Raw genomic sequence first — 20,082 nt, 5'->3', positions numbered from 1 at the left:
TTTCTGTTCAGGGGAGCTAAAAGTCAACTTCCAGTAATGGAATGAAAATCATCCAACTGTTTAATAAATGATTTGGCAAAGAAAAAATTTCCTAACTTTTTTGGTACATAGTTATAGCCCGTATATAATTTTCACCCCTAAAATTAGGGTGTTGCGTTTCTATTGACGGTGAGTATAATTTTTTTTTCGATAAATCAATTATTAACATTTGTACATTCTTTTTTTATGCTATCCTCATAGGCTTCTTACCACTGGACACATAATGCTTACAAATAGGAAAGTAGAACATTTAATTGCTTATTTCTTCATCTGCCACTTTGGGCCAGTTACATGTATATAAATTTTGTGATGTTGATCAAAATATATTTTTAAAAATCAATTCTTTAAAAGTCTTTCAATATATCTTCATTTTTTTAATATGTGTTAGGTTAGGTGTTAGGATATTAAACTATGTCCGTAATTTTCATGAAGAAAGAATGAATATTTATTTCGTAATTATCAAAAACCCGGTTTTCAGTTTCGAAATTCCCGGCCCGGCCCGGATTTCGCTACCCATTTTAGTCACATTCGTGTTAGGTGAATGTGTAGACGTTGTTCTAAAATTTACTTGATCCCTAAAATTATAATTCCTATCGTAAAACAGACAGGGAGTATTGGGGAGTAGGGTAAACATTTTTTCAATTAAGTGAAAAATAATTTTTCTGGCTGATACAAATGATACTACATGCCTGTATATATTTGTATATTCTTGCCTTTTAATAGTTGAATATTTTTTTTTATTTCTTCAGGTTATTGTTTATTTCTTCCTCAAATGGACTTAACTTCTCCCATAGTTTTATTCATTACATCTGATGCATTAACAACCCTTTTCTGGAGAATGATGCTTAGACTGTAAGCTATAACAGAGACCTAAACAAAGTCGCTGGCAATATGCAATAGCTACCACGGGCAGTTTAAAACCTGGAGGAGGAAAATAATTTACAGGCAGCTACTTTTGAAACGAATACATACTTTAATTATCTCACCAGCATGTCATTGTGCAACAAAGTCGTCAGCATTTTATTTGTCCTTTGAACGGATGAAACGTTTTGAATGGCACTCTTATCGATGAATTTTACAATAAACCAGATGTTCTTTTCAGATCTAGCTTTATTTACCCGCCGTTTCATCGTAAAACCGAAGTGCGACTTCGTAAATTTGAAATCTCGATCCCGACTCAAATTTGACATCGGAAAGAAAAAAATTGTTTTATTTTTTTTTCTGAAAATTCAGAACCTTGAGCGGAGGGTTTGTAAAAATGAAAATAAAATAATTTCTGGCCTTAAATATATAATTAGATCATTAGCATATTAACCAGGAGCAAAAGATAAGATGTTCAAAGAAATCATGCATTTCACTATATAATCATTAGAGCCCCACCCTAAAACAAGAACTCCTCACCCTGGGGCCATACAATTCACAATTTTGGTAGAGGCACTCTTGCTCATCATATTATGTACTTAGTTGGTTAATTTAATACCCAGGAGCAGAGAAGAAGGTTTTCAAAGAAATAATGCATTTTCACCACCTACTTATTTTGCCCCACCCTAGCACTAGAACCCCTGACCCCAGGGACATGAATTTCACAATTTTGGTAGAGGAGACATTGCTGATTACAATCATGCAAACAGTTTGACTGCTTGATGTCCAGGAGTAAAGAAGAAGATTTTCAAAGATTGCATTAATTTTTAGAGGTTTTTGCCCCATCCCCCAGGCCCCAGGGACCATGAAATTCACAATTTTCGTTCCCCTTCATCCATAGATGCTTTGTGCCAAATTTGGTTGAAATTGGTTCAGTGGTTGCAGAGAAGAAGATGAAAATTTTCAAATGTTAACGCACGACACACAACACACGACGCCGGACGAAAACAGATAGCAATAGGTCACCTGAGTTTACTCAGGTGACCTAAAAAATAAGAACAATTAAACATTGAAGAGAGAAAGAATTTTCAAGGTATGGAAAAATCAAAATCGCTCACTTTCACATCCTAAAGTGACCTAATCACATAAGTTTTATCAAACAGGTTCACTTATTTGTCATACGTTAGATTTCCAAAAATATTGCCCAAGTCATACACATTTATTTCAAAGTGCGTTAGCAGGTCTGGACGATTTCTAGATATGGAAGTCAAGAACGATAACCGAAAGTTGCTAGAAATGGACATCAAGTAAACGTAATCATTTTTCTGACCAATCAGACAACAGCATTTTAACACACCCCAAATGCCCAAAACATATTTTAAAGGAACGAAAAGATAACACTTGCTTTTGTTTATTGTCTTATAACGATTTTTCAGGAAAAAATCTGAAGTAAGATGAAAAATTTTGAAGTATAAGGAATTCCCCACATATTTACCGTGAACAACCTTGACATTTTTATCTCGGTAAAGAAAAAATAATGTATGACAGAAAATAATAATTTAGTACGGAGGTGTAGATGTTTTTATAGCCTGACAGAAAAATCTAATCAAATAGATACCAGTCTTTATTATTTTTTGAGTGTTTTCTTCTTTTTTTTCAAAATAGTCCATACAGTTTCTGATAAGCGAGTTAAGATATTGGAGAAAAAAACGCATTCATGTATAATTGCAGGATTCTCTTTTATCCACTTTATAAGCCTTTCCTTATACCCATTTAAAGTCTGCATAGCTTGGTATTCGGCGCTCATAAAACCCGTGATAATTTAAAACTATATGTGTATAGCTCATACGATAAACACTTGTGTGTTTGGATTTATGCACATGGAATTTAAGCATTATCGATGAAAATCGGACGGATAAGCAAAATTATATTTACCAACATATAATATATTCTGGTAAATGTTATAATTGAACTTCATAGAACTTGCTGGTGCGATCTACACCTCCGTACTAAACCATTACATTCTGTCATACATTATTTTTTCTTTACCGAGATAAAAATGTCAAGGTTGTTCACGGTAAATATGTGGGGAATACTTTATACTTCAAAAGTTTTCATCTTTCTTCTACAGATTTTTTGTTGAAAAAATCTTTTGGGGGGAAAAAAAGTCCCGTGATATCTTTTGGTTCTTTTAAAATATGTTTTGGGGTGTGTTAAAATGCTGCAGTCTGATTGGTCAGAAAATAATTATGTTTACTTGATGTCCATTTCTAGCAACTTTCGGTTATCGTTCTTGACTTCCATATTCAGAAATCGTCCAGACCTGGTTATTATGGTCTATAATAATGCACTTTGAAAAGAAATTTTATTTTTTCAAAGTTCGCTGTTTTGGTCCCAGATTTATCGCGCTTTGAAAAAAAGCGCAAAAGGCGTAATTTTTCAAAGCGCGTTGTAAAAATGGACCCTCCCCAAAATATTTTTTCTAAGTCAAAGAGGCTTACCTGTGTCCAAAATGGTCCGATCGTACATAAAACAAGCGTGATCTAGATAAGCTAATCACGAATCTGTAAACTAAATTTCATTTCTATGTATTGCAACTTTTGGGAAGAAAATTAACGAAAACTGATGGGTGACCGACAGACATACCAACCGACAGACAGACAGCAGCAAAGCATTATGCCCTCCCTTCTTCGAAGGAGGGGGGGCATATATACAGTACCCGCAACGTTATTCTTTACAGGATACATGATACTATAGGATACATGCACGATACGATAGGATACACGCACGATACGATAGGATAAAAGCAAAACACGATAAACACCAGACACAATAGACCTGATAAACTCTTTTCACGATAGGATAAACGCAAAACCTGATAGGATTTTTCAAAATGCAGAACGTTTCGTGACAAGAAGAAAAGATTATTTTGTTTAGATTATGCAATATTTTAATTTTAATACTTGCAAAGCTTCAACTCTAAATTATAAAGTACATTTAATTATTATAATAAACAAAATTGAGATCACTGGTAATTTTACAAAATTGTTTATTTATATATGTTTTTTTGACATTGAAATCCCTTACGTAATAAAGTGCCGTTTCTCACGGGTACTATTATAAATTTATGAAACTCTATAAATATATTTATTATTTATGGAAAAAAAATATACATTTGAACCTAATAAATTTATCTGCAAGTACTAAATTATTTCACGGAAGACATTTACGCAATATATTAAATATTTGTATTTAATGCCTAAAGCTTACAATCTGCGGTGTATCCAAAAATCGCGATTAAATATTAAAATGTTGGGAGAAAATGCATGTAGAAGACCGGCAGAAAGAAAGGTCCAAATAAATCGGCTTTAATGAACTTTATAGTTCAAGAAAATTAATTTCCTGAGTAGAAATCTTAATAATTGTTGATATAATGGTGCTCTGCATTAATACATTAAACTGTGTCAAGAGAATATAAATCTGCTACAACTGAACATATACATGTATGTTTACGCTAAGCTCTCACTTACATGTATGTATATGTAAACATGCATATGTAAACAGATACTTAAAACTTCGAACACTGAATTATAAAATACTTTTTTTCTTTAGAATACAAAACACAAAAAATTATAAACAAATATTAAAAGGGTGAAAAGCGACTTTTCCCACTAGATAATAAATCATTGCTATTAAACTTTGTGTGTACTGTTCTAATGCAAATGAATTATTACACCTTGAAAATTATTTCAGACTAACCTGGTAATGTCATATACGGCATATCGAAGGTCGGGATGTTGAAAGTCTGTAACCAATTTAAAATTAGATAAACATGATCTTACCAAATTGCCAAAAATAAGGACTTTTTAAATAAAGTTATATACGTATGAAATGAAATCGATTAATACTATAAACTAATTGGGTGTAATACATTTACTCGCATGGTCACGGCGGAATCAGGCTTCTTTTTTATTATTATTGTAAAATACCGAAGAAAAATTATTGGGAGCAAATTTTCATAGTTAAGAATGTTAGAATTATTTCAATCTTTACTACGATCAAAGAATCTTTTTCCTAGAATTAATTCTGTCTGTAACCCGATAAAAAACCCGGTGATCCGAAAGAAAACCCGAAAATCCGAAAGTTCGTGTACCATAAGTGCAGTATTTTTTTTTTTAAAGTTCATTAAAAGACCTATTTACATAAACATTGACACTCGGGTGCATTATATTTTCAGTTTATTTCCACGCCGAAAAGGTAAGCTGTTAAAAGTCATAACGTTTTTCCTGTTTATTATCTTTAGATTATTTAATGCCAGATATAATTAATGAAAAACTTCTTTTTTATAGTAACTGCCATGATGTGATAAATCGGGAAAAGAAACTCGGAATACCTAGGTAGTTTCTTCCTGTAGTAAAAATAAAAAGCGAGGGTTTCCAAATATACACGATAAACGCAAAACACGATAAACGATAGAATCTGATAAACGATCTACACGATAAACGCAAAACACGATAAACGGAAAACACGATAGAAAAAGCAAAACAGGATACGATAGGATACACGCACGATACGATACGATACACGCACGATGTACGATAGGATAAACGCACGATACGATAGGAAACAGACACGATATACGATAGGATACTCGCACGATAGATTTGTAAAGAATAACGATACGGGTACTGTACATGAAACAACTTGTGTGTAATCTAATATTGAAACAGCAATATATCAGACCGTTTCCAGACATATATTGATCAAAGAAGTTTGATCAAAACTTTGTATTATAATCAGCGTGCTTGCAAAAGCGTTGTATCATACCCGATACAAGAGGCCCATGGGCCTTATAGGTCACCTCAGCATCATCAATGATCATGCATCAACTTTCTAGTAATTGAATTTGGTTCAGATATTGAGCCAGAGGCTATGCCATTCACAATTTTGAAAGAGGCACCATTGATAATCATAACTATATAGTTAAGAATTGCTTAGTTTGGTTACTTAATGCCCATAGGCAAGGTAGGGAAAAAATGCATTTCCACTAATAAGTAATATTCAGCAATAATCAGTAGTGCCCTTACCACACATGAACCCCTGACCTTATGTACAAACATTGCACAATTTTTAAAAAGGCATCAAATATATTTCAATAATACAAACGAGCAGATTTAAAACAAGAGGCCCATGGGCCACATCGCTTACCTGAGTAACTTGGGTGATGCAGTTCTTCACCATATTCCCCCTCATGCTATACCTATCATGCCCCACTACCCCCTCCCCTTTTATCATTTTAAAACTTAAAAATCTACACTACCCCAGGATGCTTCCACATAAGTTTCAGCTTTCCTGGCCAGTGGTTCTTGAGAAGAAGATTTTTAAAGATATGTTCCATATAAAACTTGAATTCCCTATTGTGGCCCCGCCCTACCCCGGGATCATGACTTTTATCAATTTAATATCAAAACTACCTGAAGATGATTCCACAAAAGTTTCAGCTTTCTTGGCCCAGTAGTTCTTGAGAAGATTATAAAAGATTTGTTCTATATATTTCTATGTAAAACTTGGATTTCCTATTGTGGCCCCGCCCTACCCCTGGGGGTCATGATTTTAACAATTTAATATCTACACTACCCAAGGATGCTTCCACACAAGATTCAGCTTTCCAGGACCAGTGGATCTTGAGGAGAAGAACTTTTAGTGACCCCACCTTATTTTTTGTCTTTTCTTTATTATCTCCCTTTTTAAGGGGACTTGCACCTACATTTTAACTGTTTAAACTCCCCTCCCCTACATCCAATGATGCTTTGTACCAAGTTTGGTTTAAATTGGCTCATTAGTTCTTGGGAAGAAGTCAAAAATGTGAAAAGTTTACAGACGGACGGACGGACAGACAGACGGACGTCCGACGGACAAAATGTGATCAGAAAAGCTAAAAATTTATTCATTTTCAGTATATAAGAATAGACCCCTCTCAAAATGGTACCCCTGACCAGGGAGCCTTGAAATTCACAATTCTCGAAAAAGGGCTCTTGCGCATCATAACTATGTATACTAAGTAGTTCATCTGCTTAATACCCTGGAGTACAGAAGAAAATTTTCAAAGAATTCATGCATATTGTATGTTCACTTCATAATCAATAGAGCCCCACCCTAACACCAGAACCCCTGACCCTGGTGCCATAAAATTCAAAATTTTGGTAGAGGCACTCTTGCTCATCATAACTATGTAATTAGTAAATTAATTTATTAACCAGGAGCAGAGAAGATTTAAACAGAAATAGAGCATTTACACTATATACTCGTTTTAGCCCCGCCATAGCACTAGAGTCCCGGACCCTGGGGCCATGAATTTCACAATTTTGGAAGAGGATTCAATGCTGATTACAATCATGCAAACAGTTTTACTGCTTGATGTCCTTGATGTCCAGTATTAAAGAAGGAAATGTTTGAAAATTGCAATAATTTTGGTTATTTTATCCCCCACCCCTCAGGCCCCAGGGGGACAGGGATCGTGAAATTCACAATATGTGTTTACCCATAGATGCTTTGTACACAATCTGGTTGAAATTGGTTCAGTGGTTGCAAAGAAAAAGCTCTTAATGTTGAAATGTTAACGCAAGACAACGGACAAAAGCGGAAAGCAATATGTCACCTGAGTTTACTCAGTTGACCTTATAAGTCAAATAGATTATTTACTGGGGCATTATATTGGTGAAACATCAATTTTAGTTTTTAAATTTGTATTAGTCCATTTCCATTGTTTTTACCTTCAACTAGATTGTTCGTCCTAGTGTCATTGTCTCGATTAAAGACATTCCACATTTGTGGTGGGAAAGTTCCATCCAGGTAGGTGTTTTGGAAATATGTCATCAGCTCTCGAATTGCTGATTATCGGTTTTGCAGACGTCTTGCTGTGCGAGATTGAATAAGCATCCGAAAGTTCTGGCGCACAAACGCAAGCGGTAGATGTCCGATAGACATTAATTTCTGTAGAAACTTCTTTACCCTTCTTCGCCGCCTGTATACCCTTGCCAGTCCTACCTCTTGGATTTTTCGCCATAGGCTCTGCGTGAAATGAAAGTAACACCCCCAAATTCTTGTGCGAGGAAGTTCCGTTTCTAAGGCCAATTTTAATGCCTGCTCAAAATCACAAATGACCGAGCGTGGGCGCCATCTTCTTCCAGTGACGTTCCTTACTTTCGCCTGAAGATGTTGGAGAAATTGTCTGTAATGTCCAACTGTTTTCCCTGTCATCAAAGACCAAGCAAAAGTGAAGAATCTGCCTAGATACTTTCCATGGACAGTTACAAGTTGAGTGTAGGGATGGGGACTTGTTTTAAAGGTTCCATCGATGTATATTGTTGAACATCTTTGTAAAAGGCGAATGTCTTTCTTGGTGGCAAATACAGCGATGCCCCAGTCGTTGTCAAGGTGAGTTAAAAACTTATGTCCACCCCAAGTCTTCTTCCATTGCTCCTGTATGTTGACGTCGTCTACGTCCGTCGGAATCGGAGGGAGTAAAGATGATCTGACTCTTTGCAAAGCTGACCGAACCCTAGAGAACTCAGGGAGATCTTCGTCTTCATCATTTTCTACAAACCTCTCGATTACTTCATTAAACACTCTTTTGATCGGTTTGGAGGGATCATCGTTGACTGTTTTCTTCATCTGATTTATGGCCTCTGCTTGCTGTAGCAATTCATCCTCAGCTGGATGATCATGATCACCGACCTAGAGAAATTAGACATTGGCGAGCATATTTCCAAAAACAAGATTCATGGAGCAACCAAATTTCGACGGAGTGATGTCGAATTCAATATTTATAATAAAGCAATTAACTTCATGACCTAATGATCAATTTTGCTGAATTGGAAAGACCTGCTAGCAAAATGTTCCACAGGCAATTTCTCGGTTAATGAGTTACATGATCGTTGTTAAGAAAAAAAAACTGGTTCCTCATTTGATCAAACGAGGGCCTCCTTCACGAAAGATACTCCATGATTTTAAGAAAAGTCTTTTAAATCATTTATGAAGTATTTTTCAGACAAAATACAAGAGGCCCAAGGTCCTTGAATCGATTTTCTGATAAATTCTACAATCTATCACTTCTATTTGAAGCCTCTAAGTGTCCAAAGATGCATGAACTAAAGGTTTAATGATTCTTAACCAGTAAGGGCTTGGATATTTTAGTAAAGCTATAAAATATCAAACAAGAGGCCCAAGAACCTTGAATCGCTCTTCTGATAAATTGTACAATCTATCCCTTCTATTAGAATTCTCCAACTCTATTAGTATTATAAGACCCAAAATGCATCAGCTTACAAAGTTTGATAATATTTAGTCAATGAAGAATGAAGATATTATAATATACAGTAATTATAAAATACCATAAGTAGGTCACAGCGACTTTCCAATTGATTGAAATTTTCTGAGGACTCAAGATACATCAATTGACAAAGACTGATGATTCTAATTAAAAAAGTACCTGAGATATTCAAAAGTAGATCACCATGACCTACTTTTGGTCAACATTCTCTGAAAACCCAAGATGCATTATCTGACAAAGTTTGACGATTCTAAGCCAATTAGTATCAGAGATAATTAAATCTAGCCATCAAATGTAAAAAGAAGGTCATGGCGACCTACTTTTTGGTCGACGTTATCCAAAAACACAAGATGCCTAAACCGACAAAATTTGATAATTCTAAGCCAATAAGTACCTAAGATATTCAAAAGTAGGTCACGTGACATACGTCTTGTTGGACATTCAATGAAACCGTAAGATGCCTCAACTGACAAAGTTGGGTGATTCCAAACCAATAAGTACCAAATATAATTAAATATAGCCATAAAATGTCTAAAGTAGGTCACAGTGACCTACTTTTGGGACAACATTCTTCGAAAACCCAAAATGTCTCAACTAACAAAGTTTGAAGAATCTAAGAAGATAGTACCTAGGGTACTTTCTAAATGTCAAAAGTAGGTCACCGTGATCTACTTTTTGGTTGAGTTAAAAATATCAGGAACACCCCTTCATATGGTGAATAATAAGTGTACAAATTTTCAGATTAATCATTGCATTAGTTTCTGAGAAAAGGTCCGGACAAAACCACAAAATAAAAAAAAACACCGGTAAAATTCAAAATAATATTCGAATCAAGTTGAAACTAGTGGGTATTGTTTTTTAACAAAAAACACATGTCTCCCCTTCTGTACGAACATTTACAAATGCAGGTTTACTATCAAGGTCAAAAATAATAAATCAGTGCTTCTTTCAAGTTTTGAAAATGATCTGAAATTATGGTCTGGTCTTCTTTTTTCCTTAATTTAACCTTTAATGAAGAAAGAAGTCAAGGTCAAATAATTTGATGTAGTGTAATTAGGCTTAAAATTTTCTTTACTTGTTCCAAGTTTAAAATCCTAAAGTCAAGAAAGGTATGACTTAGGATTTTTTTTAATGTGAACGTTTGACCTTGACCCAATAATAATTAGATCAAGGTAGAACATTTTGATTACATAGACTCTCCATCTATGTGTCCTCTGCATGTTCCAATTTTGAAGTCTAAATGTCAAAGGGTTCACAACTTATGGTCAAAACATGTTTTTTTTTCTCTACTTAACCTTGAAGAAAGAAAAGGGTCAAGGTCTAAGTCCTGGTGCACTTGATCTTGTATTTAATGTCTTCTTTCTATGTTACAAGTTTGAAGTCCTAATATCAAAGGGTACCAAAGCTATGACATAAACTCTATTTTGATGTGAAAGTTTGACCTTGAGCCAATAATATTGGATCAAAGTCAAATATTTTGATCACAAGCACCTTTCTCCAATGTGTCCTCCGCATATTACCATTTTGAAGTCTAAATATTAAAGGTATTTCAAGTTCTGATCAAATAATATTTTATTCCATTTGACCTTGAAGAAAGAAAGGGGTCAAGGTCTAAGTTCTTTTGCACTGCATCTTGTACTTGATGTCTTATTTCTATGTTTTAAGTTTGAAGTCCTTATATCATAAGGTATCCAAGCTATGGTCTATACTCAATTTTGATGTGAAAGTTTGACCTTGACATTATAAACATTGAATGAAGGTCAAAAATTTTGATCACATTACCCTTCTCTTAAGTGTCCCCTGCATATTCCAAGTTTGAAGTCTAAATGTCAAAGGTATCTAAAGTTATGTTCAAATCATGTTTTTTTCTCTATTTGACCTTGAAGAAAGAAAGGGGTCAAGGTCAAAGTTCTGGTAAATTACATTTTGTACTTAATGTTTTCTTTCGTTACAAGTTTGAAGTCCTAATGTCAAAGGGTATTCAAGCTTTTTCCAAAATTCTATTTTAATGTAAAAGTTTTACCTTGACCTTATAAATAGTTCAAGGTCAAAAGTTTTGATAGTGTGCTCTCCGCCTTAAGGTCATCTATTAATGTTCTAAGTATGAAGTCTTTAGGTCAAAGGGTATTCGAGTTACGGCCTGGACTAAATTTGGATGAAGAAGGAAGGATATGGAGATAACGAACAGTATTCAATCTCAAAGTCCATTAAACAATATACAAAATAAGAGCAGAGCAAACACGGACCTCCGAAACATCAGAGGTGGGATCAGGTGCCATGGAGGAGTGAGCATCCCCTGCTGACCGGTCACACCCGCAGTTTGCTTGTGTCGTGATAAGGAAATAACGGAAAAAATCCGTCGTCAATTCAGTGTATAAATAATGGACTAAACATTATTATGAAAAATGTCAGTCACTATTTGACTCAATGATAAATTGTATTTGTGTTCAAGGTCATTGTATCGACAGTCGAACTTACGAAATGATGACATTTAACGAGACTGTTGATATTCTTGTTTCATCAACTTGCTTGTCAATAATTTACCTCGTTTAACAAATTGCTCAAGCGTAGAGCAGGCTCTTGCGTATCGAATCAACTGAGATATATATACTCCGTATGCAGGTGATGAAGGTATATTGCTGCATAAGTAAGGGAAGTTGAATATGTTATCTTGGCGCTAGAAGTGTAATGTAAACCTTAGAAAAATATACCAAGCCAGATGAATTCAAAATGACAAAAAATTAGCAATATCACATAGGCTGATTTTTACCATTTAACTTTTCCTCATAAAATTCACCTGGCTTGGTATATTTTTCTTAAGTTTATGTTACACTTTTAGCACCATGTTAACATATTCTGAAAATTGTTTTTACCTGTAAACCTTTACTGAATGTGATTTGTCTATATTTGTTTTTTTCATAGAAATATTACTAATATTTTACAAGTCTTTTTCATTATTCCAGTTACTAGGAGAAAAAAATTCTAAGAACCATCCACATTTCTAAACTTGTGACATATTAAATCTTTTTCAGAGAAAAAAAATTGTTTGTATCATCTGTCCTTAAAATGAGAAGATCGAACATTTTCGACAGGGCTAGCTTTATCTACCAGGTGTTATATTTACAACGGATTTGTAATTTTGACGTACTGTATTGTTGGGGAAACAAGTATGGCGGCCACCCCCCCCCCCCCTTACGTGCCTGCCTTAGCAATATACACTTATACGTGTAGAAATCAATCATAAGCAAACTTGATGACGTGATGCACAAAATTCCAGTGGACATCACTATCTACACGAACGCTTACACGCTGGTTTGCTTAACCTCCCTATTAACGGATTACAGTCATAAACAATTATAAATTATCAAGTTTGCACATATAGATAAAATTCATATTTACCGATTTTATTTCGATATGTGGTACACGCTCAGCATCCAGGTTGAAAGCATTGGTAGAGAATGTTGCTCGACGTGTCTTCCTCCAGCATCTCCAATGATAAGTTGTCAGCTTTTTCTTGTTCAACTGGTACCGATACCCTTCATTTACAAGAACTTTTCCCTTTTTTTTCATACCATCCATTAGGTAAGCCATGATGGCAAAAGAGTGCTGTAACCTTACCGGAAATGACGTATCAGAGTATCGGCTTACGTCATATATTTAGAAGTTTAACACCTCTACTTTGACAAATCTTGGTAGAATAAGTAATTGTCTTTGAATAAAATTATATTCAAATACCCAAGTAAACTGTAACACTAAGTAAAAGGGTTAAATCAGAAATTTCACTTTTCATTCCCCTGATTTAAAGATCGAGCCCGAAAGTTTGAAGTTTTTTTTTTCTTCCATCTTTTTGTTTGTCAACTATAAATTAATATCTTCAATAACAATAAAGACGTTTGTGATAGAGACCTATACTGTGCAAAGTCTTATAATAAAACTCATTAATTCAATTCTAATGACGCTAAGTTCAAATCCACCCGGGGGGGGGGGTCAACAGAACAAAAACTGTTAGAAATTATACACTCGAAGGAACGGATTATTTAATTTGCTTACTAATTTTCATAATAATTATAATTGAATGTTTTATATAAAAGTATTCAAATTGCACATTCTATAGATATTTCTAATTCCTTTAAAACCACTCATAAAGATGAGACTTTTTTGTAAATCAAACAATTAAAATTAGAATCAATTTATCTAAAGAAAATTTAATTTCTAATAGGTGATTTTTCTAAATTAGAAGATAAATAACATGCATCATATATATCTACAACTTATATCGATCATCTCAGACAAGTCATGTATAACTTTAAGAATCACTAATACTAATTTTTATCTGCCATAAAACCACGGAAGTACGTAGCATCGTTTTGAAAAGTGCCGGATAAAAAACAAAACACCATTTTGATTATCTCAGAAAGAATGAATCTTCATAACTCTGCTTTTTCGCCCCTTTTTAAATACAGAATTTTACCTTTTCAATTCAAAACACTGTCATATTATTAAAGCTTTCAAGCATAAACTGTATGGATACTCATCAAAGATTTTTTGGTAAAGAGACTTTAAAAATATACATGCTATTGATTAAACAAAATCGTATAATTCACAGCAAGAACCCGACTTAGCTATTACAGCTAAATAGGTCATTGTATTATTTGAATGAGGAGCGTCTATCAAGCGTGCGATTTGTGTGAATACATTAGTACTAAGTTTTATGAATAAGTGACACATAACATAGGATAAACTATTTTTTATATGTTTAAGAAACCTTATTTTTTATAAAGAAATGAATCTATTTAAGGGTATTTACTTTTATATATGTAATACTGAGAACTTATTTTATAGCATATTTATTATTTTAAAATTCGAGAGCTACAACAGAAACATGTAGGCGGTTTAATTATGACTAAAAATCGTTTTGAAAGTTAAGAAAGTGAAAATTATAAATTCAGTATCATTGCTGGTGGATAATGAAACTTCAGTGTATTTAGTACAGTCGAGATAACATTAATATTGCTTTGAACTAAATTCTGATTATTCTTGCAAGACAATATGATATTCATACATGTATATGAATTCAAAAATTAAATAACTTGTAATTCACTCGTGTACTTTTTGATTCTCCGTATTAAGATAAATGATAATTCACTTCAAAATACTTAACGACTTTTCCCTTTTTTCAATAAATACATTGATGGTACATGTGAAAGGGCCACACAAATGCATTTTAGTGCTTTAAAACATTAGGCTTTAAAATACCTGAAAACGTGGAATTTTTTTTACATGATTTGATAAAAAAAATAATTTTTTGTACCAATGTTAAAAGTTTTGCATATGTGGGTCTTTTTAGAGCTCCGTGTTTCAATTTTTTCCCTTCATGTTTCTCAACTGGAAGTATGCATTTGTGAACGTATAGCAAACATTCCATTTTCTAAAGATATAATGAATTGTTTTTGTTTTTTTTAAATGACGATCTTTGAAATTAATGAAAGTTTTAACTGAATTTAAAAACATATTCTATCTTTTAAGAGTCAATAAACGTAGTGCCCATGTATATTTAGGAACAAAGGCATACAGTGATAGATACCAAAATAAATCAAACCAAAATCTACTGATATAGTATTTAATAACAATTCAAAAATCTTAACATATCTTAATTAAGAATTTCACCCATAAATTTGAATAAGCCATCTGAAAATTATTTGACCATTGATAGCCAATTGACACCTGCACATGATGTCGCATAGGTGTGATGAAAGCGCGAAAGTGATTAGATTTGAGTCTAGTGTTCAGTGCTTTGCTTTTCATATGGTCAAAGGCAGGCTGAATTTTGTAAACAAGGTGCCTTTACAATAGACACAAGTATCCGTCATTTTGCACCTTTTTGGGAAATAAGGTATGAGCGCAAAACTGTTTCAATGTCTTTCACGGAGGTAGTTTATCTCTTTATAGTGTACGTATTTACGGCAACTTGAAACATCCATGCGCTCACATAAAAAATGGCTAATCGAGGGGACAGATTTGGACGTTTAAACGATTCATTTAAAAAATAACAAATAAAATCGCTATATAAACTTCAATTATGGGGGCATAAAGAAAACAAATCAAAGCCTATTTTATGGGGGTGAGAAGGGGTCGATAATACTTTCATACTTAAGTAGATCTACACTTAACTTAAAAATTACGTAATTGCTAGCACTCTCAGGCTCTAGCAAAGTTCCACGTTAGTCCATGTGTCTGGAGTACCCATGCTCGAATTAAACGTCGTGCATTATGGGATAACTTCATGGTCTAGCTCTGTAAAAAACGACCATAGATAGACTGTGCGATAGCAATTTCGTTAGGTCATTAATTTTAGTCCCATTTAGTTGCGAAAACTAATGGTCGGGAACAATTTAATTTGCTTTGTTTTATGTAAAATGTTTACTTTTTTGTGGAAATGAATAGCAGCCAATTGATTTTAAACTGACGAATCGCGAATAAAAGATGACGTGAATAATAGCTAGTTTACAGTATACATGCAAATGTACCACCTTCCTGGATATAATGCTGTAAATCTCATTAAAACAAAATCTATTTCTTTTCAAAATTTGTCGGAAAGACACAATAAGCAAATTGATACAATGCAATTCCACACTGATATAACTTTAATTCTCTATAAAAAAAAAAAAATACACATCACAAAAAATTATAACTCTATTAACTATCACACTCCAGAATCATTAAACATTAATGAATTCAGCAAAATATTTTTTTGATCACGAACCTTTTTTTCTGTGTTTAGAAAATGCTACAGCGCTGGATCACCAATCTTTTTAGAAAGATAAACGTGTTTTTAAATTATGGTATGATATTCAATACGCCTTTGCGTACAGGTGGGCCGAACCCAATTCCTTTATTTTTTTGTGCGAAGTCGAAATTGACAGTAATTACTTTAAAAAAAAAGCACAGATCTAAAGGAGGTCATTGTTCCTATTTTATGCAGTAGAAATTAATTGATTGTGACTTTAAATTGTCGGACTACCGGCTGTGGGACTATCGGACCGTCGGACTACCGGGCTGTCGGACTATCGGACCGTCGGACTATTGGGCTGTCGGACTATCGGACCGTCGGACTACTGGGCTGTCGGACTATCGGACCGTCGGACTACTGGGTTGTCGGACTATCGGACCGTCGGAATACTGGGCTGTCGGACTATCGGACCGTCGGAATACTGGGCGGTCACCTAGGAGAAGTAGCATTTTGAATGATTTTCACAAAAATTTCTATTTTTAGTAACCAAGGCAACACCGTTCATCAAAATCAAAAACCCGATACACAGAATTATGTATCTTAGTGTAGTGTACTTGTGTGCCATGTTATATTGAATTCAGACTTAAACTGTTGAAGTAGCATTTTGAATGATTTTCACAAAAATTTCTATTTTTAGTAACCACGGCAACACTGTTTGTCGAAATCAAAAATTGATACACAGAAGTATGTATCTTAGTGTAGTCTACTTGTGTGTCAAGTTATATTGAAATCAAACCAAAACTGTAGGAGGAGTAGCGTTTTGAAAAATTGTTTATAGACGGACAGACAGACAGACGGACGGACGACGGACGCATTACTATCGCATAAGCTCTTCTGGTCTCTGACCAGTAGAGCTAAAAACTACGTTTATCTTTTAAAAAGATAGGGGAGCTTTTATGTAGCACCGTAGCAATTTTAAAACACAAAAAGAAAGGGTAGTGATCAACTGGATTATTTTTCTGAATTCTTTTATGTTGAAGTCTGGTAGTTAGAGTTATAATTTTTGGTAAAGTGTAACTAATAAAATAAAAATTATATTAGTGTGGAACTGCATTATAGAAATTGCTCATCGTGTTTTGTCAAGAAGTTTTGAAAAGAAAAAAAGAAGGTTGTATATCTCGCAAGCAAGATGTCTAGAATATCGGCATTATTGGACTTAAATTTTCGTTGTGTACACAATAAATAAACAAACTTCAGATTAAAAACAGAAAAGGCCAGTGTTATTTAATAATTTTGTGTAGAACAATCAGATTGTACACGTAATAGGAGTATGTCTCAGAGCACCATTGTCATTAGTGGTTCTAGAATATTTTAACACTCTCCTATATTTTCATATTTAATTTAATTTTAATATTTAATTATTTCCCAGGTTCTTTTTTTGATTTGAGATTCTGCTTGGTCTTATTTCAAAGCCTGTTTGTACCTTATTTCAACCTCATGTCATTTGTAAAGAAAACACCAGTTTCAATAAACAACAAAATTTATTTAACCTTTGTATAGACAAAACAAAAAAATGGTATAAAAAATAACAACTGTATATTTCTGCCTTGTGAAAAAATCAAAGTACTCAGAAGTACAGAGAGCCGGGCTCATTTACAGAGTAGAATGGATTTCTTACATGAATCACGTTTATATTCTGATGAAAAAAATATTTTAAAACTATCAATATAAATGATAAGACACTGACAGTGAGTTGTAGAATCCTAATACCACGGTCCGATTTTGTCAGAATCAGAATTAATCTGGTACCGCAGCTGAATGTAAACAAACAGGCCAGTCTGGTTCCCTCTCCTGCTTTACCTCATATATGTAGAGAACTACGGTAACACTGATTATCAAAAATCCTTACGCTAATGAACTATGTTCTTTGACTTATGAAGTTTTCAAAGTCATTACTACTAATTTCATTTTATATAGATAAAACTTTTTTTTAATTCTGTTGCTTTATTTAGCGTTTGTATTATCTCAAAAGCGGCTGAGAGTAAGAACTATATTTCTGCACGTAACTTTAAAATAGCGACTATGGGGTCAGCATCCTGTCTTGAATAGGATCACATAAGCCGGCAATTGCTCTTTGAGCAATAAGTACGGCTAAAAACTATTTTGAAAATCCAGCAAAAATCACCCCCTCCCCCAACATAGCGTACGGAACGCTAGCCCAACCTAGCCGGGGGAAAAGGCCTAGGGAAATTTAGAAACCCCTTATTTGCAATATTTGTGGAAAACCTAACTCCCAACATTTAGTTTTATGGCCTAATAAATTTAACAGGAGCTATAGACGACGACAATTTTGTACAATACCTAATAATATCTTAACATAATTTCTAAGGGTGCAACCTGTTAAATACCTAATAAACCTCTATAAAAGTGAGAGAACTTACAGCAAATCAATGCTTTTCAAGATTCCCCACTAAACTAGTAGTTACACGGGTTTTTTTTTTTATACTTTTTGGAAACAATAGAAAAATTCAACTTAGAATCCTAGTGGATGCACCCGAAGGGTATGAACTTTGACTGATATTAGTGACACCGGGTGACCCAAAAGGTTAACTTCCGTATTAATAGCCAATCAAAATTTAGATAAACATTAGCCCAAAAGATTTGATGGAAGCAACATGTGCTTTTCCCTGAGAAGGTTTGTAAACATGCTTAATATAAACAAATGGTATTAGGGATAAGGCAGTTTACACATATATATATGAAAACATTAATATCAACACAATACAGTAAAACTCGGTTATAGTTAAGTCCGGGGGACCAGTGAATTTAATTCGCTATATCCGTAATTCGTTATATCCGTATAACGATTTCGTATAACTCTATGTAGCGAATTCGCAATATGCATGTTTTCCCTCAAGTATTAATACCAAAGATGTTAGTGAAGCAAATATTACAGAACATACCTTAGATAGCTAAGGCTTTGTTATGAATTGAATTTTATATACAAAAGCTAAAAGAAAATAAAGTCAGTTTAACCTATCAAATTTGAGATCTTTGAAAGTTCGTTATAAAAGATGTAAATTTCATTATATTTAACCTCAGTGGGACTCAAAATCAGTTCGCTATATCCGTAAATTCGTTATATCAGAGTTTGTTATAACCGTAAAATTTTACAAAGATTTGTTAAGAATTTTGCCGGGGACCTAGAACGACTTCACTATATCCGTGAATTCGCTTTATCCGTGTTCGTACTAAACGTGTTTTACTGTATTACTGAATTACAAGGCATAAATGTATATAACAAAATCCATTCCTGCCACACTCACCCCTTCTTAAGACATAAATTTTATATCATTTATTCCACAAATTAAACATGTAATAATGTATAAAATATAATGATATGGCAGGAAATAAGGTAGAAGTTGAATATCTTTTAGCTTCTTAATATCAAAAGTAAAATGACAACAGTTTCTTTAGCATTTAAATATTTTAAATGTCAAGTTCATAACTTTGTTACTGTCTTTCTAGAAGCTGGCCACCAGAGGCGTCCAGTTACGACAAAAGCGTCTTCTCCCTCCGTGATCACCTCTTGGTTCCTGGCGTTGGTCTCGGACCGAACTAAAGTATATATCTCTCGTTGTGTTAGTGCCAGCTTTCCTGCGCTTTGCCTCCTGCAACCGAAATTTATAGTAGCTAGAGGCAGCAGTCCCTTTCCTGGATCCAAGTACCTTATATTTCTCACCCACTTTGTCTGTGGGGAGCTCCCCGTCTTAGTCGGATGGCGGTAGCGCATGTGTCTGCTAACTTAGTTTTTCTTTCCATTTCCAAACCGACAAACCGGACATGTTAAAATACAAATGATAGCCTCATGAATTTAATGCCAATGAGTCCTGGCTTCCTTCATGGTACGTAGAAATGCAGAGCAGGATTCTGCTGGGCAAGTCATACCCCCTCCTGCCACAAGGGGCGGATGTCCCTGTCCAGTTCGTCCGTTTCTTCCTGTGGTACTGAAATCTCTAAAACATCCATAGGATACGCTGAAAAACAATTGTACAACAAGTTTTAGAATTTAAAACAAAAAATCAATTATACCAAGGTAATACCAGAGTATTGGAATAGG

General features: G+C 34.1%; 1 protein-coding gene across 1 annotated transcript; it reads right to left on the bottom strand.

Annotated features, from left to right (window-relative positions):
• Nucleotides 1-7,794: 7,794 nt before the first annotated feature.
• On the bottom strand, nucleotides 7,795-12,823 carry LOC134272538 (uncharacterized). Its single transcript, XM_062754756.1, has 2 exons — nucleotides 12,632-12,823; nucleotides 7,795-8,637 (listed from the first exon to the last, which is right to left on the bottom strand). Exons 1-2 carry the CDS (start codon nucleotides 12,821-12,823, stop codon nucleotides 7,795-7,797), a joined length of 1,035 nt encoding a protein of 344 aa, XP_062610740.1.
• Between the last annotated feature and the right edge of the window lie 7,259 nt (nucleotides 12,824-20,082).

The sequence above is a fragment of the Saccostrea cucullata genome, unplaced genomic scaffold (assembly GCF_032062105.1).
Source record: "Saccostrea cucullata isolate Sc308-1 unplaced genomic scaffold, CSIRO_AGI_Scuc_v1 ctg8607, whole genome shotgun sequence".
In the NCBI taxonomy this organism is placed as follows: Eukaryota; Metazoa; Mollusca; class Bivalvia; order Ostreida; family Ostreidae; genus Saccostrea; species Saccostrea cuccullata.
This window is presented reverse-complemented; position numbering and strand designations above follow the sequence as displayed.